At 52.8% G+C, this 27,136-nt stretch overlaps 2 protein-coding genes across 9 annotated transcripts in view; one reads left to right on the plus strand and one right to left on the minus strand.

Moving 5' to 3' along the window:
• The window catches only part of MPRIP (myosin phosphatase Rho interacting protein), a 110,654-nt gene extending 101,392 nt beyond the window's left edge, over window positions 1–9,262 (plus strand). For 4 of the 8 annotated variants that reach the window (XM_074341917.1, XM_074341922.1, XM_074341921.1 and 1 more), the window contains 3 exons: window positions 206–368; window positions 1,127–1,212; window positions 4,324–9,262. In XM_074341917.1, coding sequence (XP_074198018.1) covers window positions 206–368; window positions 1,127–1,212; window positions 4,324–4,395 — 321 coding nt within the window. In that variant the 3' untranslated portion in view covers window positions 4,396–9,262. Of the gene's footprint in view, window positions 1–205; window positions 369–1,126; window positions 1,213–1,558; window positions 1,623–4,323 lie in introns of all 8 variants that reach the window. The other 4 variants (XM_074341919.1, XM_074341918.1, XM_074341924.1 and 1 more) reach the window with 4 other exon arrangements.
• Window positions 9,263–17,352: 8,090 nt separating this feature from the next.
• On the minus strand, window positions 17,353–22,355 carry PLD6 (phospholipase D family member 6). The gene is made up of 2 exons (XM_045509570.2): window positions 20,676–22,355; window positions 17,353–18,636 (listed from the first exon to the last, which is right to left on the minus strand). Exons 1-2 carry the CDS (start codon window positions 21,088–21,090, stop codon window positions 18,392–18,394), a joined length of 660 nt encoding a protein of 219 aa, XP_045365526.2. The 5' UTR covers window positions 21,091–22,355; the 3' UTR covers window positions 17,353–18,391.
• Window positions 22,356–27,136: the final 4,781 nt, after the last annotated feature.

Genomic DNA, 27,136 nt, shown 5'->3' on the forward strand with positions numbered 1-27,136 from the left:
GGGGCCCTGCTGTGCCTGGTTCAGACGGAGACTCTCAGCTTTGCCTGTTTTACTTCGGGTCCGGTTTCACCTCTGGAAGCTCAGGGCCGACCTGCCTTCTCTGCTCTAAGGCAGTCCCAGTCTTCCCGCAGCAGCGCCCCGGCTCCAGGAAGTGGGCCACAAGGCCAGGCTGGAACCGCGCTTTGCTCTGTCCTTGTTCCCCAAGGACAAGAAGTACGCCAGCGACAAGTATAAAGACATCTACACGGAGCTGAGCATTGTGAGGGCGAAGGCCGACTGTGACATCAGCAGGCTGAAGGAGCAGCTGAAAGCAGCCACAGAAGCGCTAGGGGACCGGTCCCCGGAGAGCACCCCCGTGTCGGGATACGGTGCGTCCACAGGCCTGCACCCATCCGGTCAGAGGGCTGCGGGCAGTCGGGCCAAGCAGAGGGATCCTTCTGTGTGTCCACACCCACTACCTTGTGGGACGACCAAGGGCGGCTTGGGGCCCCTCCCCCTGCTCCTTCCAGACCTGAGGCGGGTCAGGCCCTGATGCCTGGGGAGACCACACCATGGTGTGTCCATGGTGACACCAGGCATGTTTCCCGAGTTCTTGAAGAACTCACTCATTTTCTGGCAGCAGCTCTCACTGGTTGCTTGATCCTGGGGTTTTACCACCAAATCTGCAAAAGGCCGTGGGAGCAGGGAAGTGGGGCCGCTGCCACTGAAAAGATGTTACAGGTATCCACAGACCCCAGCTTCTCTCTCTCCACTGGCAAGGATCCCTGGTCATGGCAGTCCTGATAGACGGAGGGGAGAAAGAAAGGGTGGCGTGTTAGGTCTCCCCAGAAGCTGCTGGGTGACGAGCAGCAAGAGTCAGAATCAGAGCAGACTCAATGTCAGGTTAACTGAACGGTAACAGGGCTGCTTCCAAGGAGAAGCCTGGGGGTCAGGGGGAGGCATCTTTTCTGTGACCTGCTGGTTCCCTCTGAACGGACGGTGTGCAGAACCCGCACCCAGTGACATTCTGTGCCTCGCACAGGACACAGGGAGGGTCGTCTGGTCTGTGGCATCGTCACACACAGAAAAAATACCAATCTCTTCCGTGGGGCACATAGAACAGCACTGGGTCTGCTTGTTCCCTCAGATATAATGAAATCTAAAAGCAACCCTGATTTCTTGAAGAAAGACAGATCCTGTGTCAGCCGGCAACTCAGAAGCATCAGGTCCAAGGTGAGTCTGGGGTCCCTGCATGTGTGGAGCCCACCATGGGCTGCAGTGGGGAGACCCAGGGTTCCAGAACTGGCCCTCTGCGCTTACGCTGCCGGGCTGGCTCCAGTGGCATCAGGTTGAGTGTGTCCTTGGCGCCGCACTGGGATCGTCTCCTGGCGGCAGTGGGGGCTGGCGCCCTGCTGTCTGTGCCGCTTCTCATGCACCCCTCCCCCAACCACATGTCCTCTCCACAGCGTGTGACCCCGCGTGCCCTCCGAGGGAAGGATGGGCGGAGGGCGGGGTGGCCAGCATGTTGCACTTAGCATTTATGTGTGTGTGTCTTCTTTTCTGCCCTTTCCTCCGACAGTCCGTTATTGAGCAGGTCTCATGGGATAACTGAAACGCCCGCTGCCAGGTCCCCTGTCGTGTAGGTAAACCACCTCTCACCACCCACCCGCCCGCCCACCGCCCTCAAGGGGGCAGCCACCTGCATGTACAGCGCACACCTCCTAGCAAGCTCCCTGTTATGTGGTTACTTCATGCCTCCTGCTCCAGCCGGCACATCACAGTCCAAGTGAAGTTCCTTAACCCGTTCTGGGGAGTGAGCTGCACTGTAACCTCTTAACAGACTTGACCCCTTGCAGGGGGGAGCGCCCCTCCCAGCTTGGTGGGCTGCCCACGGAGCCGGCATCAGGGGGAGCGTGGCCTGTGAGCAGCTCTCAGCCCGTCACCTGCATGGCGAATGGTGCGCTCACGCTCTCAGGGACACCGTTGCCCTCCATCGAGGGGTGGACTTGACAGAGCCCCCCCACCACTGAAGGAACCCCTCCACCCCACCCCCAGTTAACAGGCCAAGGAGGGTGAGCCCAGGGACTCAGGGAGCTCACCCTTGTGGACAGGGCTTGGGGGCCAGGCTCAGCAGAGCCCAGTGCCTGCGAGTGACAGGGCTGAGCCCTCACCAGCCCCGGGGACACCGGGGCCGCTGAAGGCAGTGCCACTGACGGGGCAGAGACCCAAGTGCTGGCTGCATGACACCAGCCTGTGTGAAGGTGGACCAGGACGCTCTGGGTGCCCCAGTCACTGCCTCGAGTGTGTGCACAGCTTGGCCCACGTGGTCTCGCTAACTCGCCAGAGAGCAGGCGGAGCAGCGGGAGGGGCACCGGGGGCAGGCTGTGCGCACCCACAGAAGGGCTTGCTTTAGGGATGGCCTAGAAAACCCAGATAGTTTTAACTTGGACAGCTTGATTGCCCTATTTTCTTACTTTGCCGAGTCACTTATCACCAAACATGGTTCAGGCTTGCTGAAAACTTAGTTTGGGTTTTTTCTTTAAGCATGAAAAATGTTCTGTTTAGCAAAGTGAAAACCTGTTCTCTGGCTTACAGTTTTCTTGCTGAAGAGTTCCTTCCTGTTTGGGGCTGAACTGCAGCTGCTGTAAGCGCCCTGTGAGGGCCTTGGGCTGCTGTCGGCGCCCGCAGAAGGGAGACACCAGCGCTTCTGCTGGGGCCTCGCAGGGAAGCCTTGCTCCAGCCCGCCTGCCCTGGGGACAGCTGTGTAGGGGAATCAGAGGAAAGGCCTTTGGACTCTGGACAAAGGGCCAGAAAGTCAGGGAGAGGACTTTTGCAGTGAGGGGGGTTGGGAAGGCCTTTTACGTCGCCGGGAAATGGACAGTGAAAGCGTCAGGCACCCCGAAGACGTCCGCCAGGGGCTCTCGGCGAGGCCCAGGAGCAGGGCTTCACAAAGCAGCGTTTGAGCCTGCGTTTGGCTTAGCAAGCTTCCAGTGTAAGGAGGGTCTTGGCTGTGAGCCCTGCTGGCCTGGGGAGAAAGGTGGGGCCCGGACGGTCATCGCCAGGGCCACGGCCACAGTGCTGGCCGGGCCTGTAGCATGCTGTCAGTAAGCGCTCGCTAGGGGTCTTTGCCACCCTTTTTCCTGGTCGTATTTGGAAACCCCCTCCTCTCCCTCATGGGGAGGCGGGAATGAAGCTGCTCAGAAACAGCCTTCTGTGCTTTTTGATACGGGATCGGATGTGTGTGGTTTCTGTCTTCCGTGTGTGTCGTGTCTGGTGGGCCGCCACCCTCACAAGGCGGAGGGCTCAGCCCCACCAGGTCAGCCTGAAAGCAGTGTGGCTCCCGGGAGCCCTGCTCTGGGCGTGGGTCAGGGTGTGGGGTGTGCAGCCCAGGGCTGCCTGAGCACAGCTGGGACTCGTCAAGGGTGCAGGATGGTGCCGGTGGGAGGACCTCTGTCCCTTGGGTCTCAGGGTGGCGCTTTGGGTTTGCTGCCATCATGAGGGGAAGACTGCGGCTAGAGCAGAGCGGTGTGACAAGTGGCAGGGCCTCCAGGCCACAGCCGCACATGGGCCCACCCCCTGTGCTTAATGAAAGTTCGGGGTCTGACTGGGACATAGATTTGTCCCCATCCTCCAACCCACTCAGTGGCGACTCTCGTTAAGAAAACACAGGCAGAGCTGTTCCAGGTGAGGCTAGGGGCACCGGGGGATGCGGGTGCCGCAGACGTCCGCACGGAAGGAAGCCTGAGCCGCTCTGGGCCCTGCGTTCGTCTAGCTGTACTGCGCTTCTTAGCTGGGAGTGGTGGGGCCCCTGGGGCCGTGCACCGAGCTGATGCCCCTTTTCTCAGCCAGAGGTGACATCAAAACAGCCCGCAGGAGTGCAGCAGAAAGTGCTGTGTCCCCGTCAGGGAGGTGCCGTTCACCTCAGGACACCCAGACTTCAGCTTGGCCGGGCCCCACGCAGACAGGGGCTGGTTTCCATGGGTGTCCCCAGACTGCAGCTGCCGTGCACCCAGCAGAGTTTCCAACCAGGATACAGCCAGGCCAGGAGGGAGACCAGTCCCGTCCGCCACATCCTGGGAGCTGGGGCCTCCCGGAACCAGAGGACAAGGACACGGGGCGGTTTTCTTGTCCCAGGCAGGGTCTTCTCTCCTGGCTGAATCGGCCTGATCCCTGCTTGTCTAGAGAGCCCTGCGTTCAGAGCTCAGCTTCTCACACACGTCCTATTTCCCATCCGGATGACATGGCCACCTCTCAGGGCGCCCCTCTCAGCGTGCCCCGCTGACTCCCCAGTAGCGCCCTTGTCCACCGGGGCTGCGGGCTAATGCCTGTCTGTTTCCCCACCAGAGTCTGAAAGAAGGCCTGACGGTGCAAGATCGTCTGAAGCTCTTTGAGTCCAGGGACTTGGAGCAAGACTAGCCATTCCACTCGACCTGACCCACCCTGGCCGGCGGCAGCACCCGGCCGCTGCCCGCCTGCACCGTCTCGCTCACTGTCGTCCTCGTGGTGGTCGTTGTCCTCGTGAACCATGGGTCCGGGTGCAGAGAGAGACTGGCTGGGCTGTCCGCCGCTACCCGCGCTCCGTCAGCGCCCTCCCCGCCGCCGCCCTCACTGTCAGTATTAAGGCCCAGCAGCCTGTCGATAAGCTAGCTCTGTCTCGCCGGGTGCACGTGGGGCCGGGCCCGGCAGGTCACGTGGGGCAAGGACAAGCCGCCGGGTCCGGCACTGAGAGCTCACTAGGCCGCAGGGGCAGGAGGGAGCTGGCCGAGAGCCATGGCTTATGGCCTGGACTTACCACCTTTGGGCTCGGGAGGACAGCATTTTGTATTTGTTCCACTAACGCAGCTTAGAACCACACCCCAGATAATCGTGGTAAACCCGTCACAACCTGAAAAATGTTGAAAGCAGCCATTCCTACTTTTGTTCGTTTTTTATTAAATCTTGCACAAAACCCAGCCCCTCGCGTGCCTTCCTACACTGGCTTCGGTCTCGGTCACCAGTGACCCGGTCTCGGCGCAGCTGGAGACTGTGGACCTGCAGCCGGGCTTTCGGGCTGTGATCACAGGTGGCGGTGAGTCCCCCAGAGTCATCCAGGGGGAAGACTGTCTGTCTCCTCAGTTTTCTGAAAAGAGGTCTCCATTTGTTTCCGAGAAGGTTGACAGGAAACCCCACGTTAGGTCAAGAAGGTTGGAGGACGTCGAGAAGCAGACGAAAACTGGCCAGTGACTCGTCCTCCCAGACTCCGTCCACCTGTGCTCTGGAGGCTCTTGCAGCGCTTAGAGCCGGGGATAGGCCTGTCGGCTTGCTTTCTTAATGGTCCAAGTAACACCTTTTTAACTGCCCCTAACACCCCAAAGTGCTTCTTGAGAAGCTCTCTTAAACTGGGGTTTCAGTTATAACCCCACGAAAACTGCTAGTCTGGGGGGGGGGGTGTCTAAACACACGGGCCAGGCGGGGCCTGATCTACAGCCTTGAAGCCAGGGGGACGCTCGGAGGAAGTCACTCTGGCCTCGCCTGCTGATCAGCTCCTTGGTTTTTGCTGGGAGCCTTCACTCTGGGTGAATGAACGCCTGAGTTAGCACGAGGGTCTTGGTGCGTGGATGCTTTGAGGGTGAACATGCAGAAATCATTTGCTCAGTTTCTAGATTAAGTTAAGGAACAGGGTCGTTTGGGGAAAGTCCTGGAGGGCAAGACAGAGGCCCTGCATGTGTTAAGACTCCTCCTACCGCCTTCCTCTGGGGAAGCCTGCGTCTCCGCTCGCACTGAGCGTTCCAGTCCATGAGCTTTTAAGGGTCTTAAACCACAGCCGTGGCTCCTCTGCGGCTCTTCCATGTTTTCAGAAGGAAGAGGCTGTTGGCGCTGCCTCTCGGCTCTCGTCAGACACGCCCGCGCCTGCGCTGGAGACTGGCATCGTTCCGGTTGAGGGAGGACTGTGGCCTTTGGTGTCTTGCTCAGAACGGGAGTTCCCCTGGGGTCAGCGCAGCCCCCAGGATGGTCGGGGGCAGAGGGGGGCTCACGCCTTTGGAGCACGCGCCCCGTCACCAGGTTTCTGTTGTGGCTGCCTCTGGGGGCCCTCCCAGAAGGGCAGGGTCTGCGTGCCCCAGGGAGGGCTGTGTTCATGTGGTCAGCTCTTCCCAGTGGTAAATGTCTGCTATGGCCCTTGTGACCTGCTGGCACCTGCAGGTGAGTCATGCCACACATGCCCATGGGAAAACTGAACAGTGTGACGTCATTTGACAGCTTTGTGAGCACCTGCGTGGTTCACTGTGCACGTGGCCACCGGCGCCGGGCAGGTGTGAAGCCGGCACTTGGGCAGTGCCAGCTGCGGGGTGACGTGCAGAGAGGTGGCAGACGGGACTTGGCTGCTGGAGGTCGATGCTTGTGCTCAGAGGCAGCAGGATGAGTGAAACTTTGTGGGTGAAGCGGGGGCTGTGCTGGGGGACCAGGTGGTCTGTCAGGGCCCACAGCTCCCTGTCTCGAGTCCAGCTGTTGCAATGGAGACTGCGGGCAGACCCGCCTCCAGCCAGTTCAGTGGCATCTGTCATTCGTGGTGTCGGGACCCAAGCACTGGCTCCCTGACCCCGTAGCTAGGCATGAGGCCTCACACCGCCAGGCTTGGGAAGAAGGGAATTGAGGTTTTTAAAGAAGCAGAACTGTGACCCTCAGGGTCTGCCCGAAAGGGGCTCTGATGAGGCCAGGGGACACAGTGGATGGTGTAAGGTGTCTTTACAGGGGCCCACTGAACGCATTTGTGCTGTCAGAGGGAGGTGAGTCCCCTTCTGGCCTGCTGCCTGCAGGGCCCTGTCCAGGCCGGCTTCTAGGCTTGTCCACCTGCCTCACCCTGCGGGGCCCCCCAGCTCTGGCCAGTGGAACCCTGTGGGCAGGCGCCCCCACCTAAGCTCCCGCTGGCCACATCCGCACAGGGCGGTCCCTCCTCCCCAGCGCCATGGGGGGTGGTCTTCACGGCTCACCGGGCCCCAGATTTCTCCCTGCTGCTCACGCATGAGGTCTGAGCCCTTAGCTGGGGCTCAGAGCTGTTCTCAGAGTGAAAAGAATGCCACTCCCTGAACATGAGTTGGCTCTTTATTGTCCTGAGGAAGCTTGGGAGTTAACTTTCCTTTGTAGACGCAACTTCAAAAAGCAAAAAACAGGACGCTAGCCCTTTATCACCTAGAAAGGGGAGAAAATTTAAGTACTGCCAAATACAAAGGACAGGGAACTGTGTCGTATTATACTTAAAAGGAATTAAGTACTAAAGTTTGGCAGGCTGATTGGAAGCCTCAGCCACTCAGGACATCTTGCGCCCAGGAGCCCTGGACAGCGGAGCTGGGACCTGCTTCATACGCGGATTCCAGCTGCTGCCCTCGGGTTTCTCCGCCCATGGAGACTGATGAGCGCTTCTCTGCCCTTCAGGAAGGGACTTGGCAGACTGCTGCCGGAAACTGGCTTAAGGCATTTATTTGCGCACCAGTTCCCCACCTGTCCCACCTTTCTTCTCTCTGCACCCTCCCTGAGAGGGGACCACTGGGCAGCTCAGCAAACACTGAGACTCAGAAAACAGGGAAGCCGGCATCCACCCCGCCGACCAGCCATCCCCGGCAGGTGAAGGCGTGAGCGCAGGCGCCAGACCCTGGCGTCCAGGAAAGGTCTCTTCGCTCGCCAGAGGTCAGGTCAAAGGTTAAGTCCTTCCCCTCTCCCATCGCCCAGTGCAGGGTGCCTGGGATGCCCACTCGCTCTCAGGAGGCACAGCCATACCGCTGAGCAGTTTTGTACCTTTTTACACATGTACACTTTTGGCAAAGCCATACTTTCCAGAGCTGAAAACTCAAATGAGACTCAGCTTGAAGTGAGGGCTCACGAAACCCTTTGCTCGGGGTTCGCTGCTGGGAAGACAGGATGGAGCCTGTGTGGAGTCCCGGCCCCACTCTGTTCCTTGGAGAACAGTTTCTCTGTGCATGAAACCAGCTGCTGCAGCTCCGGTCTCTTCCCTCCCGCGCCCTCCGACCCCTCAGCACCACAGTCCGCCGTGTGGCACTCAGAGTGGGTGGCCCAAGTGTCCCTTGGAAGTTACTGCAGGGATTCTGTGACAGTTTGTGTGGTTGTGTTTCTTCTTAATCTTACAAAAGCCTCTCTTTTTAAGACAGAACAGCTTTGGGTACAACACTGAGCGCCACCCACTGTTACGAGGAAATGTTCTTAATGCCTGCTGTATCTTATTTTAAAGTTTTGGTCATTGAACAGGTGGTTTTGTTTTTCCCCGAAAGAACTTAGTGGTGCTTGTGCCTCATTCCTGGTAGAGCCTTGCAGAGTCTGGAGGAGAGTCAGGAGAAGGTGGGAGTGACACCTGCCCAGACCCTTGGCTCAGTACTTAAGACGCACAGGGAGACAGGGCATCGGGTCTAAATCACTCACTGGTGAGCACTTGCCGGTGGGGCTGTTTTGTGTGACGGCACGGAGGTCACAGAACTTGTAAGGCTGTGATTCTACGATGTGTCTGTCAGCCTGCTCAGACACTGGAGCCCTGAGCAGCCCGTCCTGTGGGTGACCGGGGAGGGAGGTCCAGCCTCACCGGCCCTGACTTCACACCGAGCAGCCGTCGGACACGCGTCTCCACGCCGCCCCCCCGAACCCCCACACAGTAGTTGTCACTTACTTGTTTCGTTTTGTAGAAAGCTCTGAACAGTCTACAAAGGGCACTAAATTCTTTACCGTGTTATGTTCATATCACAAAAGCAAATAAAATGGATTTTAGGGTTTACCTTTAGTATTAACTTATCTCCTGACTTACTGTTAGGATTCAAAACCAGTTAAGTGATGCGAGTTAACTCCTGTGGTTTTCCTAAGTGATGTTTGTAAAATGTGAAGTCTCTAAGTGGCTCCTGCACAGTCACACTCCTTCGTGGATCTTCTCACAAGTGTACTCCTCTGTCAGGACAAAAGCTGACCACACCCAGCTGCTGAGGGGCGCAGGGTGGTGCACAGGCAGCTGTCTGTCACCAGCTGGCGCTGCCGCCGCTGCCTGGGGGCGAGGCCACAGCGAGGCCCCAAGAAGAGCCTGGGCAGCGGCTGCTCTGGACAGTTCACGACTTCCGTGGTTTAGTTTGAAGCATTTTTTTCCAACAAAGCTTCTGATCGACTGTCTGCTACAAGTGAAGTGTTACTTCGTCAAATATTTATTCCCTGTGTGACGCGCGGGATTCCCACGGGTGTAGCTCACTGTTTCCGTTTTGTAAATACTACCTAACTTCGCATAAGCAGCATCATAATAAACTATTTTTGCACCACACTCTACTCGCTGTGAATGAGGTTCTGTTTAATGGAAAGACATGCAAAATAAGCATTTAGGTCAAAAGTCAGAAAACTGGTCGGGATCCTAGAGATTTATACTTGGGTTTTTGTTTGTTTTTACTTTTCTAATCTGCTTTTTAAGTTTTGGATTTGTCGTCAGCATTTTAAAATCAGGAGATTTCACATGTTCACACACAACAGAATAGACAAACTTCTACATCCAGAGTCTAACCAAGGGACACTGGCTCAGTTACAGAGACGTTCAGAGGCCAAGGTGACAGTAAGAAACACCCAGGAGAAGAGGGTCATAATGCTCGCAGACCTGCCCCTCTGTTAACACACTTACAGTAGTTCTGCTGTTTGTTAAAAAGACAATTCATCTTTCATCACGACCCGGTGCGCACACGCTCCAGCCGCAACCCAGGCTCTCCCAGAGCAGCGCACGCTCACTGGGACACACTCTGATGTCTCCATTCGTTGTTCTAAAGTTCTGGTTGTGACCCACTGAGTAAGTGTAAAATGATAAACTGCATTTTTTTTTTCAATGTTGTCACAACCTTTGGAATAAAATACCGTGAGAATGACTGGGAGTCCAAACTTTTTCGATAAACACAAAGAAGTTAAGGTCTGACTGACTCTACCTGTTGGAAATCAGTGTGTGGAATCTAAAAGCAAACGCAGTGAACACACTCATCGGTGTGAGACTGAAAGCTCCCCCACCGCCCCCAAGATCAGGAGCACGACAAGGACATCTCAGCAAATCTATTCAACACTGTACCAGAGACTTAGGGAGGAAGAGCGGGGCCCCCGGGGGGAAGAGGCAGTACCGCCTCTTGTGCAGAAGGCACGCTGTGGCACACGGGAGACCCAGGAACCCACCTCAGCCAACTAACTAAAACCTGCTAAAGCCAGGCTTGCAGGGTACAAGAGTCATGTAACTGAACTCCTCTACACTAGTAACAAACAATCTGACACAAATACATTTTTTAAAAGAATAAGACTCACCCACTGAAAAACTACCAAATATTATTTAAAGAAAGAAGATTTAAGTAAATGGAAAGGAATGCCCATTTACGGATTGGAAGATGTAACACTGTTAGAACAGCAATATTTTCCAATTTGATCTACAGATTCAAGATAGTCTCTATCCAAATCCCAGCTGCTTTTGCACAAGTTCATCAGCTGATCCTAAGATTTAGATGGAAATGTGCAGGAACCCAGAGCAGCCAGAGCAAAGCTGGAAAAGAAAGGCAAAGACAGAGGACTCGTGCTGCTGGGCTTCAGAACACACCAGAGCTCCAGCCATCGAGCCACTGTGGCACCGCTGGGGACCCAGAGGGCAGTGGGGCAGTGCTGAGCCCAGGGTGTCGGGCCAGTCGGCAGGGAAAAGTAATCTCTTCAACAGCGCTGGGACCGCTAGCTACCCACGCACAAAAGAATGAAGTGAGGGCTGGGGGCCGTTACATCATGTACCAGAGTTAACACGGCTCACAGACCTGAACACAACAGCTAAGGATGTAAGACTCCTAGAAAAAACTTTGGGGCAGGCCTTTGTGAGCTTGGGCTGGACAAAGGTTGCCTAGTTAAGACACCAAAGCTCACACAGCTGAAGTGAAAGCAGGTAAACTGAACTGTATCGAAGTTAGTAACACAGGCTACAAGCAGCACCATCTCGAGAGTGAAGACTCCGCAGAGAACTGGAGAAAATGTTCGCAAACCGTGTTTCTGACACGGAACTTCCATCCACACACACAAAGCACTCGTAACAGTGAAAAGGCAACCCAGCGAAACGACGGGTAAAGGTTAGAACAGACATTTCTCTAAAGACAGTATGTAAACAACCAGTGAGCACGTGAAAAAGTGCCAGTATCGTTAGTCACCAGGAAGACACGAGACAAGCCCGCAGCGAGGTGGCACCTCTCACCCAGCAGGCTGGCCGGCACTACGGCCGGGCAGGCACCGAGGGAGGGTCAGGATGGCGAGCGGTGGGCCCACGAGCTCGCCTCCCCGCGGACACAAGAAAACCACAACTGGCTGCTGGACAACCACCGAACAAAGACTGGAACCTAGCAAAGACGACCTTCTGCAACCGGAAGCACAAAGGGAACCACAGCAGGACGGCAGGAGGGGCGTGCTCGCGATGTAGTTGGGCCCTGTACCCCCCAGGGTGGGCGACCCACACGCTGACAGACAGTTAAGTCGCAGAGGCCCCCCACGTCAGGCTCCCCAGCCCGGGTTCTGGCACTGGGGGGAGGAGGAGTCCCCAGGACATCTGGTTGTGAAGGCCAGGGGGGCTTGGCTCCAGGAGCCCCACAGGACTAGAGGAGACAGAAACTTAACTCACTTGGGAAGCATACACACACTCTTGCGTGCACCAGGGCCAAGGGCAGAGGCAGTGATTTCATAGGAACCTGAGCCAGGCCTGCCTGCTGGATTTGGAGGGTCTCCTGGGGACTGGGGGACGGCTGCGGCTCACTCAGGGGACACAGAAGCTGGTGGTGGACATTCTGGGGGTGTTCATCTTCATGAGCTTTCCTGGAGGCTGGCGTATTGATTGGGTCATCAGCACCAAGACCCAGCCCCACCCATCAGCCTGTAGGGAGGCTTCAGGCCAAACATACTGGGTGGGAGCACAGCCCCATCCGTCAGCAAACCTCCTGAGCCACAAAGGCCTCTAGACACGGCCTTGCCCACCAGAGGTCCAGGGCCAAGCCTCACCCAGGGGTGGGCAGGCCCCGGCTCCTCCTGCCAGGAAACCTGCATAAGCCTCTAGTCCAGCCTCACCCACCAGGGGGCAGGTACCAGAAATAAGAAAACACCAACCCACAAACGCAGGCCAGACTCTACATTAGGACCTGCTGGACCCTGGCCCTTGGGTGACAAGAGAGGAGTGCACTGCTGGGACACACAGGACGTCTCCCACACAGGGCCACCTCTCCAAGGTCGAGAAACGTAACTGACCTACCTAAAAGTACAAATAGAAAGACAGGCAATATGAGGCCAAGGCACAAGATAAAGTCCCAGAAGAAGAGAGAAGTGACGAGGAGACAGGCAGTTTATCTGAGAAAGAGTTTAAAGTAATGATGGTGAAGAGGAGTACAGAGAAGTTTTTAGCAGAGTTGGAAAATGTAAAGAACACCCAAACAGAGCTGAAGAATAAAATCACTGAAATGAATAACACACTAGACGGAACCAAGAATAGCCTACATGAGGCAGAAGAATGGATCAGTGAGCTACAGGGCAGATTAGTGGAAATCACTACTGCAGAACAGAAAACGGAAAAAAAAAGAATGAAAAGGAATGAGGATAGTTTACGAGCACTTTGGGACAACATGAAGCGCTCTAATATTCGCATTAGAGGGGTCCCAGAAAGAGGAGAGAGAGAGGACCTGAGAAAATTTTTGGAGAATCACCGAACACTTCCCCAACGTGGGAAAGGAAACAGTCACCCAAGTCCTGGAAGCACAGAGATTTCCGCACAGAACCAGCCCAAAGGGGAGCACACCAAGGCACACAGTCATCAAACTGACAGCCATTATGGATAAAGAGAAATGTTAAAACTAGCAGGAGAAAAGCAACAAATAACACACAAGGGAGCTCCCAGAAGGCTATCGGCTGACTTTTCAGGAGAAACTCTACAGGCCAGAAGGGAGCAGCACAACATACTTAAAGCGATAAAGGGGAAAAGACTTACAGCCAAGAACACTCTGTCCGGCAAGGCTCTCGCTCAGACTTGATGGAGAAATCAAAAGCTTCACAGATAAACAAAAGCTAAAAGATTTCAGCACCACCAAACCAGCCTTATAACAAATGTTAAAGGACCTTCTCTAGTCATCAAACCGTAAGAAAAGAGAACAAAAAGTTTTAAAAAACCTACGAAAGATCGCTTTGGCTGCTCGGGGTCTTTTGTGGTTCCTTGTAAATTTTGGACTTGTTTGTTCTAGTTCTGTGAGGAGTGTCGTGAGTATTTTGACGGGGGCTGCGATGGCGCTGTGGGCTGCTTTGGGCAGTGTGGCCATTTTGATAGTGTTGATTCTTCCAATCCGAGAGCACAAGGTGTCGTTCCATTTCTTTGTGTCATTTCAGTTTTCAGAGTACAGGCAACCTCCTTGGTTGAGTTTATTTCTAGGTATTCTGTTGTTTTTGATGCAATGGAAATGTTTATGCCTGTTATAAAATTCTGGGTTTTGAAGTGGGAGAAAAGTGAATGAAGGGCCGCAAATGGCAAAATACCCTTCTTTCTTACGGGTGAGTTGTGCTCTATTACACATACATGCTGCATCTTCCTTATCCATCCATTGGTGCACACTTAGGAAGCTTCCACGTCATGGCAGTTATAAATAATGTTGCTGTTAACAGGGTGTACACATCTTCTTGAATTAATTCTTGTCTTGTGGTTGGCTTTATTCCTTTGATAACTATGTAAGTTTAAAAAGCTAAAGCTCTAAACGTTCTTAGAAACAATGAACAGTGCATATATGTAAATTTAAAAATATACATGGAGTATACAGTGTATATGTTTACATGCAAGACATTGTATATGTGAAGTCAAACTAACAGTTCTACCTAGTAAAACTGAAAAATGGGGACAAGGTACTGGGAAAAGTGGACAGCTACACATAAAAGAATGAAATTAGAACATTTTCTCATACCACGTACAGAAATAAACTCAAAAGGGATTAAAGATCCAACTGTAAGACCAGAAATCATAAAACTAGTAGAAGAAAACAGGGGGGACACTCTTTGACGTAAATTGTAGCAATATATATATTTTTTAAATCTACTAAAGCAAAGGAAATAATAGCAAAATTTTTTAAATAGGACCTACTTAAAAAGTGCACAGCAAAGGAAACCATCAGCAAAACAAAAAAAGACAACCTACTAAATGGGAGAAAATATTTGTAAATGATATGACTGATAAGGGGTTAATATCCAAAATATATAAACAGCCAAAGCAGACATACAGGCAAGCAACTGGCACGTGAAAAGGTGCTCACCACTCATCGTCAGGGAAATGCAAACCAAAACCACACAGTGAGACACCACCTCGCACCTGCTGAAGTAGCTATTATCAAAAAGCACACAAGTAACAAACGTTGGTGAGGAGGTGGAGAACGGGAACCCGCAAACACCACTGCTGAGGGTGTAAACTGGTGCAGCCTCTGTGGAAAACAGCTTGGAGGTTCCTTAAGAACTAGAGTTACCATATGATCCAGCAGTCCTAATCCTGGGCATATATCCAGAAAAGACAAAAACTCTAATTTGAAAAGATACGTGGTACCCCAAAGTTCAGAGCAGCACTATTAACAGTAGCCAACATATGGAAGCAACCTAAGTGTCCAACAGGCAAGTGGATGAAGATGTGGTGTGTATATGCAATGGAATATTACTCAGCTATGAAAAAATGAAATTCTGCCATTTGTAGCGAACTGGACAGACCTAGAGAATGGTATACCTAATGAAGTAAGTCAAACAGAGGAAGACAAATATTATATGATATCATTTATATGTGGAATCTAAAAAACAGTACAAAAGCAAGCATATAACAAAACAGAAAAAGACTCACAGATACAGAGAACAAACCAGTGGCTACCAGTGGGGAAGGGAAGGGGCAAGATAAAGGCAGGCGATTAAGAGACACAAGCTGTATGTATAAACAAGCTACAAGGATATATTATACAGCACAAGAGTACAGCCAGTTCTTTATAAATAGAAAATAACCTTTAAAGGTTGTGAATCACTGTTGTGCACCTGAAACCTACATAATGTTGTATATCAACTACACCTCAATAAAAACACTAATTTTTTTAAAACTCAGTAATTCTTTGTTGGTGAGCGTGTGGAGAAAGGAACCTTCATACACTGCTGGTGCGAATGCAAACTGGTTTAGTCACTTTGGAAAACAGTCTGGCCCTTTCTCAAATGGTTAAACAGAGTCGTGTGAGCAACAAGTCCACTCCCAGGTGTACACTCAAGAGACACGAGGACACGGTCCACACCAACATCTGCATGTGAGTGTCCACAACACCATTATTTGTAACAACACCAATGTCCATTAACTGACGAACAAGCGAACAAAACGGGGTCTATCCATACAACGAATCATTACTGAGCTGTAAAAAGTGAAGTACTGACCCCTGCTGCAGCGGGGACGCCCTTGAAAACATTATGCTCAAAAGATCACATGTCGTAGGATGCCAGCTCTATGAAATACCCCATCAAGTGAGTCCACAGAGACAGGGTGAAGATGACGCTCTGCAGGCTGGCTGGGCGGCGGCCGCACAGCTCTGATCATCCACCGACCACCACTGACTCGCATACTTTAAGAGGGTGAATTGTACGGTAAGCAATTTCAGTGAAGTGTTATTTTAAAAGTTATCAGCCACTTTAAAAACATGTCATTCTCGGAAATAAGAAGCTGTCCTGCCCCTGGGACCCTGGATCAGGCATCAGGGATTCATATTCGCTGACTGGCAGGGTCAACGCCCTACTCAGCCCTAAGGTAGCCACAGAAGACGGACCATCGCCCCTCTGCTCCCCATAAGGTTATGGGAGTAAAATCTCTTAACAGGAATGAGACGGGGGGAGGGGGCAGGGCACAGCCACTGAGGACAGGACACACTGGTCACAAGCAAGGTCGTGGAAGACTCGGCTTCCAGGGGACCCCGAGTCCCACGGTGCACCCGCAGCGCCATGACAGGGCCTAGGCTGGCCACAGAAAGTCAAAGAGTAGCTGGGGAGGAGGAGGGTGTTTCCTAGAAATCCTCACCCCTTCCCCAAAGGAGTTGGCATAATCCTCCTCCTCGTCAGCACGTGAAATTACCGAGCACACAGAACCTCACAGCTCCGTACCCTCCTGCCTTCTGGGAGGCCCGCACTGTCTGTGGAGTGTGTTTCCCTCTAAATAAACTTGCTTTCACTTACAAAAAAAAAGGTCATTGTATCATTTCATCCCGACTTTCTCCGTGCCTTTGGCAGTTAAGAGGAAACTGTTAGGGCCAAACTATTAACCCGACAACTTTTTTTTAATCACAAGGGTTCCAAGAGTCTAAAATGTTTTAAATGCAGTCGTCCCAACGTTCAGTTCACTGCACCCCTGCCCCGTAGTTGAAATGACAACCTTGAACCAACACCGCCAGGCTGATGAGCACTTGCAGGCTGCGGGGTGGGCAGTCCTGGGCTCCTAAGGAGTGAGTGCCTCCCGGGGGACTGGTCACTTCTTTCAAAGGTTCTGTTCAGGACGGAATCTCGTGGGCAAATTGCAGCTTCAGGCGACGCTCCACTAGGTCCCCCCAGCCACTGCCACCCCGCACTGAGGTCACTGCCTCGTGGGACCTCAGCCCAGTTCTGGGGGCTCCTCAGGGTGCCCACCTGTCACTGGACAAGCCCCAAGCAGATGTTAAGCAGCACAAATCCACTTCCTCAGCCAGAAGTGTTCCAAGTCAGATAAACACCGACTGCTGAGCTCATCTGTCCTCAAGGACCGGGCACCTGGAACCCACCATGGTCTCTGCTGCACTGACTGGTGTACCCCAGCCTGGGCCAGCTGCCCCTCCTCACGCCTCTCCCCGCAGAGGCTGCAACCACCTGGTCTAAATGGAAACACAACAGCTCAGCCCCTGTGCCCTCAGAGGACGTTACATTTTACTCCACGTACTCCATGTAGCTTTCAGAAAAGCGATTATCTGAACATTTTTGTTAGATTTAATTTCCCTCTGCTGCTAAATTGATGGAAATAAAAACAACATAAAGAAAATTATATTAACTAAAAATGATATGAGATGAAGTCACCTCACAACTTTGGAAACAGCCAGGTGGCCAGACATGCACACGTCACTGGGACACTGGGTGCCACACACTGTCTGAGCACTGGCCCCACAGGGCGGGCAGACAGGATGGGCTGACATCACCAAAGCAGGTGGACGCCAGGAATGGCCCTTTCACGTCTTCTCTCCATCTGAAGCTCCCATTTGGCCAACAGTTTCTAAACAGCTGTCTGTGTCCACCCCCCCCCCGCCCCCCGAAGTTCTGTTTAATAAAGAGGAGCCACTGTTGGAAAGAATAAAAGGCAGAGACAACACCAACGGGTCCAGAAGGACAATGTGTTTATTCAAACGTGTGGGCATCACTTGGGACACGGCTAGGGCCTCCCTTCCTCTCAGAGCATACGGGCTGCAGCACAGGCTTGTGAAAAACGAGTTTAACATAAGACCATTTCTCGTTTCCAATCCACGTGTCACACGCTACAGCTTTATTTAAATAATAAGAATTAACCATGAGTTTACTTGTCTAACAGCCTAAGTTAAAGGTAACTTTAAAAGGAGAAAAACTCGCAACAGAGTAGCCTCTGCAAGTGGCTGTGTGAGCCGGACAGGGAGGAAGAGGCCCAGGGACGCGGCCACCAGACCTGGGGACAACGGGCACCACACATACAGAGGTGACAAGATGAAACGTGCTCACGTGCTACCTAAGCCACCTCTGTGTAAAGATACAGGTTACGGAGAAAGCAACCTGGACCCTTCAAAGACGGATGGAAGATACTTGCTCTCCATTTCCTGCGAACAGAAACCTGGGCTGGAACCCAGCACAGATCTGCGACCCAGACCCTCCTCAGATGCTGGTAACTGCGATGCCCACCCTGGGCCCAAACCCCCGAAGAGCAGGGTCCCCAGGTGTCCACAGGAAGGTAGGTCCTGAACACACAACCGAGCTCCGCTGAGCGTGACAATGTTCAAAATTAAAACCATAACATGTGGGAACAGAAGCCGCTCCCGGCCGCTGCCAGTCCCGCCCCGCAGACGGCGCCCCGACAGCAGGTGGGGCCTTCAGCGTCTGTCCGACAGAGGAATCCGGACTCGGACCCGCTGGAAGCCCCCAAGGAGCGGTGACCGCAGGCTGCGGGGGCTGTAGGGCGGCCACACTCCCGACCCAGGCCTGGAACCCAGCTGCCCCTGACACGGAGGTGCGGCCGGCCGAGGCCTGGCTCCTTTTCACGCCCCACCGCGTGGGTGACCACGACTGCACCCGCCTCCGCAGTCGGACCCACCTTGCGGCCCGAGCGGACACGCACCTGCCCCGCGTCCTGGACGCCCCGAGGGCCCCGCCCCAATGCAGAAGGACAGACGCTTCAGCGCCGACTCTTCTTCGGGAAAAAAGTGTACTTCGTAGGGTTAAACTCCTCCCAAATACGCTCAAATTCTTCCAGAAAGAGCCTCACGTACTCCTCGTCCTCCAGGATGAGCACGTTCTCCCTGTTGTTCTGAATGGCCTGAGTGGTCCAGTTGAGGGAGCCCGTGATCAACACCTTCTTGTCCACGATCGCAAACTTATGGTGCATGTAGCCCAGGTCCTGGTCGTGCCGCACCTGGATACCTGCGAACATAGGTCCTTCACTGCCGCCTGGCCTGACCCCGCCAGTGAGCGTGAGCCCCGCCCACAATCCCGCCCCTGAGCACGAGCCCCGCCCACGGCCCCACCCAAGAGCGTGAGCCCCGCCCCACAGCCCCGCCCCGAGCACAAGCCCGCCCACAGACCCTCCCCTGGGCGTGAGCCCCGCCCACGGCCCTGCCCCAAACGTGGCCCCGCCCTGAGTGTGAGCTCGGCCCCGCCCGGCTGCCCAGCCCTTGGTCTCTTTCTCCAGAGCGGACTTTCTAACACGGCTGACTGTTGCCCGGGTCCTGGGTGGTGGCCACGGGACGCTTGTTACGCCTGGACTGGTGGCAGCCGCCGAACCCAGAGCAGGAGAAGGTCCGTCCGGAGGGCCGGGGCAGCAGCGATGTGCTGGACAGGCCGACACTGCTCTCAGCGGGACTCTGCTCCTCTGGAAACACGCCTCAGGGTTCCAGCCTCGCCAGCCCCGACAAGCGTGCATCATCCTCCAAGGTTACTACTGCTCAGCGACCGGCCAGCGGCCTTAAGGGTAAAAATCATTTGCTCGGGTTTATGTGCCCCCAAGTTCTCAGTCCTGTGATAACCGTCCTGTCCGGTGGCCAAGTGGGAGTTAAGCCCCCCTGAAGCCACAGCTTCGGCCTGCCCCCACCCAAGCTCGCATCCAGCCTCTCTGACTGCTGACGCCCTAAGGGGAGCCCCCGGCCCCTCATTACTTCCACATCTGTCCACAGGACTTCCTGCCCTTCCGCACATGTGCCTCCTCACACTAGAAGGCTCTCCCTGCAGAAGAGGTTCTTTCCAAACCTGAGGTTCTACAAGTCTATAAAAGCTAAACGAACAAAACAGCTGTGCCCAAACGTAGACAGGCTTCCCCCTCAAAAGAACCCAAAGATCAGGACAACTCATCACGACCAGAAGAGCGGAAGTCCACATCTACAATATTATTACACTAAGTGCACAGCCCTGCCCGCACGAATGCGAACCGCAGCGGAGGAGTAAAGTGCGTTCCCGCCTGGATCGCCAGAGGGGGACCTGCCTTCCGGGCCAGCAAAAGACCCAAGCTGTGCCGAGAGCAGGCCGGACAGTTCTCAAAGGTTCCGGTGGCCACCAGAACTGACAAATCAAACGGATGATGGAGCAGGAATGACGTTCCTGGGTACCCGAGTGATGGAAAGGCATGAGGTTCAGACTCTGAGCAGCTAATATACAAAATCTCAGGCACAGAGCTCGCAGGTCGCGGCGCTACACGTGGTAGAAGGGGAGGAAACAATTCGCAGGTGAGGCAGGATGTGAATTTAGAGGGTCTGCAGAATCATTCACACATCCCTTTCACCTGTCCTCACCCCAGCGAGAGAGGCAGGTGGGCCGGAGATACCTAACTTCCCTGTTGTTTTGCAGCTGGAGAAACAAATTAACCACTCACCAACTAAACATTTCAGCTCCACGTGTTAGTGCATTGTTTTATTCATTCCAGAAGCCTCAGAAGAAAATTCCCTAGTGAATTCAAGTGAAATGCCTTGCCTCCCCTCAGTCCCAAAGGCGATCACTGCCTCTCTGCACCCCTGCGCCCAAACACGGAGATTTCTAAGCTCCTGCCAGCCTGCGGGCAGATCTGCTTTTAGCCTTCACCTTGGATTTACTGAGTGCTTTCAGGCCAAGCCATCATCATTTCAGGCTGCTAAGGTCAAAAGCTGAACTGGCCAGGCTTCACTCCAGGCACAGGCTTTTCCCCCAGCTCCCAAGGCCAAAGCGGGTCATGGGAGGGCAGAGAACCGCAGGGCTCCATTCGCTTTCTGGGTGATCTTGGGCAGACCTTCCTCCCCAAGACGGGTTGCACAGCGGCTCCTCCCAGGACTCACACCCAGATTTCCGGCTAGAACTCTACACAGAAGCAGACCCACCGTGAGGCCAGGACTACCCGAGCTCTACCGGGGGATGTGACTGGGTCTCCCGCCGGTGTGAGACCCCTCCCCAAACACCCCTGCAGTCCTCGCCTCTGCCCAGCCCCGCACCTGGCTTACCTGCCTTGCGGAGCAGGCCGATCTGTGAGCCGTTGAGGGCCATGTAGTCGCAGTCAGTGACGACGCGGACACGCACCCCGCGCTGGTGCAGCAACTGCACGGCGCGGCCCAGCTGCGGGCTGGAGAAGGCAAACAGGCAGAGCTCGAGGCTGGCGCGGGCAGCTAGCAGGGCGCGCAGCAGGCGGCTCAGTGAGCTCTCGCAGTGGGGCAGGCTGCACGGGCAGCCCGAGAGCGTGGCGCCTGGAGCTTGCAGCAGGGCCTCAGTGCAGGTCACCTGCGACGGGAAAAACAGCACTTCACGCTGTGGCCGCCGCCGCCCGGCCCGCAGCCAGCGCAGCACGGCGGGCAGCGCCTCCAGGGCCAGCGCGAAGCCTGCGGCAGCCGCAGCCACCACCTGCCAGCTTAACGGCCGCATGTTGAAACAGGCCCGGAAGGCCCGCCTGCCTGCCGGCCGCGTGCGCCCACTGCGCCACTCACCGCCCACTGCGCCTGCGCATTCACCGCTCGCCGCCCACTGCGCCTGCGCGCCAGCCGGCCGCCACGTGCGCCCGCGGCCCACTGCGCATGCGCAGTCAGAGCCAGCTGCGCCCGCGCCCCTGCCATCCCTGCGCGTCCACCGCTCGCTGCCCCAAGGCCCGAAGCCGCACCCCACGGACACCACCCCGCCCCGCCAAGCCCGCTGCGCCCGGGCCTCCCTGACTTTCTCGGTGAACACCGCCCGCGCTGCAGGCGGGGGGCGGTACGGAAGCAGAGCCCAGTAATCGGCGCTTAGTGGCCAGTTCGAGTCCAGGGTGCTGGCGGCGGGGGCGGGAGGCGCCTGGCTTCTCCTGACCGTGACCTCCCTGCGTGAAGACGCGCAGCCAGCCTGCGGAGCAAGGATTCCGTGGCCCTGACTCAGCAAGCCTGGGGCCCGTGCATGCCCTAAGCAGGCACGACAGCTCCTCTCCGCCTCCACCTCCACATCTGTTAAAAACACCAGACCCCCACCCCACCCCACCCCACGGGGGGAAGAAGGAGCGGACCTAAGTGACCTTGGGAACCACAAGGCTGAACACGAAAGGAACTGTTATGAACACTGTCTTCCAGTTGGTACCTTCATTTCTCAGAGAGGGAACTGGTTAACAGTCCTGAAACGCTGGACACCCTCACTGGAGTTAAACGGAACAGAAAGATGCCGTCAGTGGGAACACTGGTGGAATCCAAGTCAGGAGTTTAATTAGTAATGTACCAATGTCGGTGGTGTCCCTTGTTAGTAAACAGCTGTCAGACAGGGGACCCAGGCCCCCGCTGTTACACCAGGAGGTTAGAGAGAAGCAAGAGGCCAGAATGACCCCCTTGGCCCCAGGGTGGAGTCACAGACACCAGTGTGAACTCTTGTTCAGCTCAATATGCGTGTTAGCATACGTGTCACTTCTCACATACGTGTATCACCCTGCAGTCCCCTTGGAGGCTCCAGGGCGAATGGGTCTTGGAGAAGTACACTGTTCTCAGGGTGGAAAAGGCCACAGCTGTCCAGAAAAGCTAGTCACTGTGTGGCCCTGCCTCCCCTTCTTGTCAGGAAGAGATTCGTGACACGTGAAATTTAGAGCGAACGCCTAGCTCCTACTTAGCCTGGAAAATCTTTGAACATAAGAACAGTGTTCCCAGGAAATGGGACCCCAAAAAACAGAGAGATCTGTACCGAGTGACAGACGCAGTGGCAGTCATCTCTTCCCTTCACTTACCCTTGGCCTGATGAGCGGAGGCCCCCTCCAAGTAGGTGACTGAACACACAGCCGGCAGGGCAAGGGTCCCTCTGTCACCTGCGTGTGCTGCCAGCCAGCTTCTGCACAAATGGATGTAGCTTCTATATCTTTGGGGAATGGGCTGTTTACAAAAGTTGAGCAAAATGCTAAGCAAACAGTTGCAGACAGCTAACAGATGTCTTTGTAATAAATGAGTATTATCTTTCCACCAGTTCCAAACACTAACTTCGGGAAAACTGTCCAAGATCACTAACGCAGTTTAACCCTCCACACCACAGAGAACTGGCCACTCACTGGTGACATTTTTTTTAATTGTGTTAAAAGACGTAAAACTTGTCATCTTAATAATTTTAAGTGTATAGTTCAGTGGTATTAAGTACATTCACACAATTGTGCAGCCATCACCACCATCCACCCCAGTCACTCTTTTCATCTTGTAAAACTGAAATTCTGTGCCTATTCAAAGTAATTCCCCATTCTCTCTCCCCCAAGCCCCTGACAACTACCATTCTACTTTCTTTAAAATACAATTTTTAAAGGTTACTTTCCATTTAGTTATTACAGAATACTGGCTGTATTCCCTGGATTGTGCAGTACGTCCCTGAACCTGTCTCACGCCCAGGGGTTTGTCTCTCCCACGCTCCCCACCTCGTGCCCCCTCCCCCACCACTAAGCACTCATTTGCTCTCTGTATTGGTCCCTTTTGTTACATTCACTAATTTGTTGTATTTTTTGGGTTCCACATGTAAGTGATATAATACAGTGTTTGTCTTTCTCTGTCTGATTTATTTTTCGTAGCATAGTGCCCTCCAAGCCCACCCACGTGGCTGCAGATGGCAAAATTTCGTTCATTTTTGGGGCTGAGTAGTATGCCGTAGTGTACATATATACCACATCTTCTTTACCCAGTTATCTGTTGATGGACACTTAGGTTGTTTTCATAGTTTGGCAATTTGTAAATATTTCTGCTACGAAAACTGAGGTGCATGTATCTTTTCAAATTGGTGTTTTTATTTTGTTTTGTTTTTTCAGATATATACCTAGGAGTGGAACTGCTGGGTCATACGGTAGTTCTGTTTCTAGTTTTTTGAGAAAACTCCATACTGTACTCCACAGTAGATGCACCAACTTACAGTCCCACCCACAGTGTAGGAGATTCCCTTTGCTCCACATTCTTGTCAGCATTTATGGTCTTTCAGATGATGGCCATTCTGACAGGTGTGAGGTGATAGCTCACTGTGGTTTTGATTTGCATTTCCCTGATGATTAGTGATGTTGAGCATCTTTTCATGTGCCTGGTGGCCATCTGCATGTCCTCTCTGGAGAGATGTCTATACAGTTCTTCTGCCCGTTTTTAATCAGGTTGTTCTGGTTTTTGATGCTGCGTTGTGTGAGCCGTTTGTATACGCTGGACGTTAATTCCTTATCAGCTGTATCATTTGCAAATACTTAGTCATTCAGGAGGTTGTCTTTTCATTCTGTCAGTGGCGAGTCCCTTTGTTGTGCAAAAGCTTTTACGTTTAATTAGGTCCCATATGTGTATTTTTTTTTTTTTCTATTTCACTTTAGGAGACAGACCCCCCAAAATATGCCTGAGGCTCATGTCAGAGTGTTCTATGTTTTCTTCTAGTTTCATGGTTTCTTGCCTTACATTTAGGTCTTCAGTCCGTTTCGAGTTTACTTTTGTACGTGGTGTGAGAAAACGCAATTTCATCCTTTTACCTGCAGCTGTCCAGTGTTCCCAGCACCCCTTGTTGAAGAGACTGTCTTTTCTGCATTGTGTGTTCCTGCCTCCTTTGTTGTAGATTCGCTGACCATGAGTGCACAGGCTTCTTTCTAGGCTCTGTATCCTGTTCCAGTGACCTGCGGGTCTGCTCGCCTCCTTTGCCATTTTGAATCGCGTTCTTGTTACCGCTGCTGCTGAAGTGGGTGTCAGAGTCCCTCGGCAGACACGTGGTGAGCACGTACCGCCTCCTGTTCCGCGGGCGGCCTACTTATGCTGTGGATAGTGTCTTTTGATATACAAAAATTTAAAATTGCCACGAAGTCTAACTTGTCTACTTTTTCTTTTGTTCCTTGCGCCTTTGGTGTCATATCCAGTAATAACTGACAAAACCAGTGTCAAGAAGATTGTGTCCTATGCCCTTCAAAGAGTTTTACTGTTTGAGGCCTTGCATTTAGGTCCCTGGTCCGTTCTCGGCTGGTTTTTACGTATGGTGTTGGGCCACGGTTCAACTTTGTTTCTCTGCATGGGGCTATCCAGTTTTCCCAAAACCATCTGTTGACAAAGACTGTGCTTTCCCCACTGGTCTTGGCAGCCTCATCAGAAGCCTTGTGGCTGCATTTCTGAGGTTCTTTCCTGGGCTCCCTGTTCTCCTGCACCAGCCCTCACGTCTGTCTCTGCACCAGCGCCACACGGTTTTGATTACTTTAAGTTCTGAAATCAAGAAGCAGGACTCTCCAACTTCATCCTTCTTTTTCAAGGCTGTTTGGCTATTTGGAATCTCTAGAGACTCCAAATGAATTTTATGATGAGTTTTTCTATTTGTTTTAAAAAAAAGTCACAGATTTTCACAGAGATTGCATTGACTACGTGTATATATATAAATATATGTATGTATATAACTTTGGGGTAATACTGACTTTAACAATATTAAGTCTTCCAATCTATGAACATGGGATGTGTTTCCATTGATTTGTGTCTTCTTTAATTTCTTGCAGCAATGTTTTGTAGTTTTCCTTTTTGGGGGTGGGGAGAGATAATTAGGTTTTCACTTATTTGTTTGGCGGAGGGACTGGGGGTTGAACCCAGGACCTCGTGCCTGCCAGGCACACGCTCTCCCCCTGAGCTACACCCTCCCCCTTTGCAGTTTTCTTTATACAAGACTTCACCTCCTTGGTTAATTCTTAAATGTTTCATTCTTTTTGATGCTTTGTGAATGAAACTGCTTTTGTAATTCCCTTTTCAGAACGCTCATTGCTTGTGTATAGAATTACAGCCGTTTGCACTGACTTTGTATCCTAGACCCTGCTACACTCACTCACTAGACCTAATAGCTTCTTCGTGGAGTCTAGGATTTTCTACATGTATCAGCTTATCTTCTGTAAACAGAAGTAACTTCCCAACTCCCTTTCCAGCTTGGATGCCTCTGCTTTCTCTCTCCCGCCTAACTGCTCTGGCTAGAACTTGCAGCGCGATCTGCACGAAGGTGGTACAGCTGAGCACCCTCCCTTGTCCCAGATCTCAGAGGGGAGGCGGTCAGTGTGTCGCCACGGAGCATGACGTCGTCCGCTGCGCCTTTTTCACAAGTGGCTCTGACTACGCGGGGGCAGTTCTCTTCCTGGGTTTGTACGCCATCTATTTTGACGGTCGGTCACGAGCTGTGTAAGTGGCTTGTAGCTGTTGCATCTCCTCGCGGTATGTTACTACACAAAAAGCCTTTTGTTAACACACAATGTCCTTGTTTGTCTCTTGTAAACGCTTTTTGATTTAAAGCCTGCTTGTCTGTAGATAACCAGACAAATAAATAACCAGTATGACCACTCCTGCTCTTTTTTGGTTACTATTTGCCAAGAGTATCGTTTTCCATCCTTTCGCTTTCAACTGTGCCTTCGGCTCTCAAGTGAGTCTCCGCAGACAGCATGTGGCTGGACTTGGTGTTCATCCATCCAATCTGTTTTTTTTGCTTGAAGAGTTTAGTCCTTTTACATTTGAAGTGATTTCTGAGAAGGAGGGACTAACCTGTCATTGTGCTGTCTGTTTTCTATAGCTTTTTTGTTCATTTCCTGCATTCTTGTCTTTTTTTTTTTTAATGAAATGTTTAAATTCCGTCTTAATTTCTTCTTGTGTATATTCTATAGCTACTTTCTTTGTGGTTACCATGAAGATTACATTTAAAGTCCTAAAGTTATAATATTTTTATTTGAATTTATAGCAGCCTAACTTCAATAACAGACAGAAGTTCTGCTCCTTTGCAGCTCTGCCCTGTCCTCTTGGTCACATCTTGATACACCATGTGCCACAAGACAAACGTCATTCTTCTAAATGCATCAGTCTCCTAAATCATGTAGAAAACACAACTTGGTAGTCACAAACTGAAGTTACATATTAGCATTTTTTTAAATGTTTAAGTTATAGAGAATGTATAGAGAACGTAAAAAGTACAGCTAGAAGACAAGCTAGTGAGTGCAGTTTTCCAAACTGCCCGAGCATCTGCCTTTGCTGGGATCTGTATTTCTTTACACCGCTTTGAGGTGCTGTCCCGTGTCCTTTCCCGCCGCCCTGCGGGACCCCCCTGAGCACTTCCTGCAGGACGGGTCTAGTGGTTACAACTCCTCGTCTTTCATCTGGGAGTCCTGACTTCCCCTCACTTCTGAAGGACAGAGTTGCTGCATAGAGGATTCTTGGTTTACTTCTTTGTTTTAGAGTTTCGATTAAGCAGCCCTCTGTCTTCTGGCCCCTAGGTTTCTGATTGGGAATCTTCGGACAATCCTGTCGAGGATCCCTGTGCGTGATGACTCACTGCTCTCTTGCTGCCTTCAAGATCTGCCTCATCTTTGCCTTTTTTTCCCACACGTATCTCGGTGTGGGGCTTTGGGGCTTCACCTCACTTGGGATTTGTTCGGGCTCTTGTACAGGCCATTTGCTTTATCGTGCTTTGCAGATACTGTGTTTTTTACAGACTGAAGGCTTGTGGCAGCCCTGCACTAAGCAGT

Source organism: Camelus bactrianus, chromosome 16 (genome assembly GCF_048773025.1).
Source record: "Camelus bactrianus isolate YW-2024 breed Bactrian camel chromosome 16, ASM4877302v1, whole genome shotgun sequence".
Lineage (NCBI taxonomy): Eukaryota > Metazoa > Chordata > Mammalia > Artiodactyla > Camelidae > Camelus > Camelus bactrianus.

Bases quoted from the DNA above. Each gene is read 5' to 3' on its own strand.
- PLD6 (XM_045509570.2), bottom strand. From the start codon at position 21,090: ATGCGGCCGTTAAGCTGGCAGGTGGTGGCTGCGGCTGCCGCAGGCTTC. The intron at 18,637-20,675 runs GTAAGCCAGGTG...CTATGTTCGCAG, and splicing joins CGGCCTGCTCCGCAAGGCAG to GTATCCAGGTGCGGCACGAC.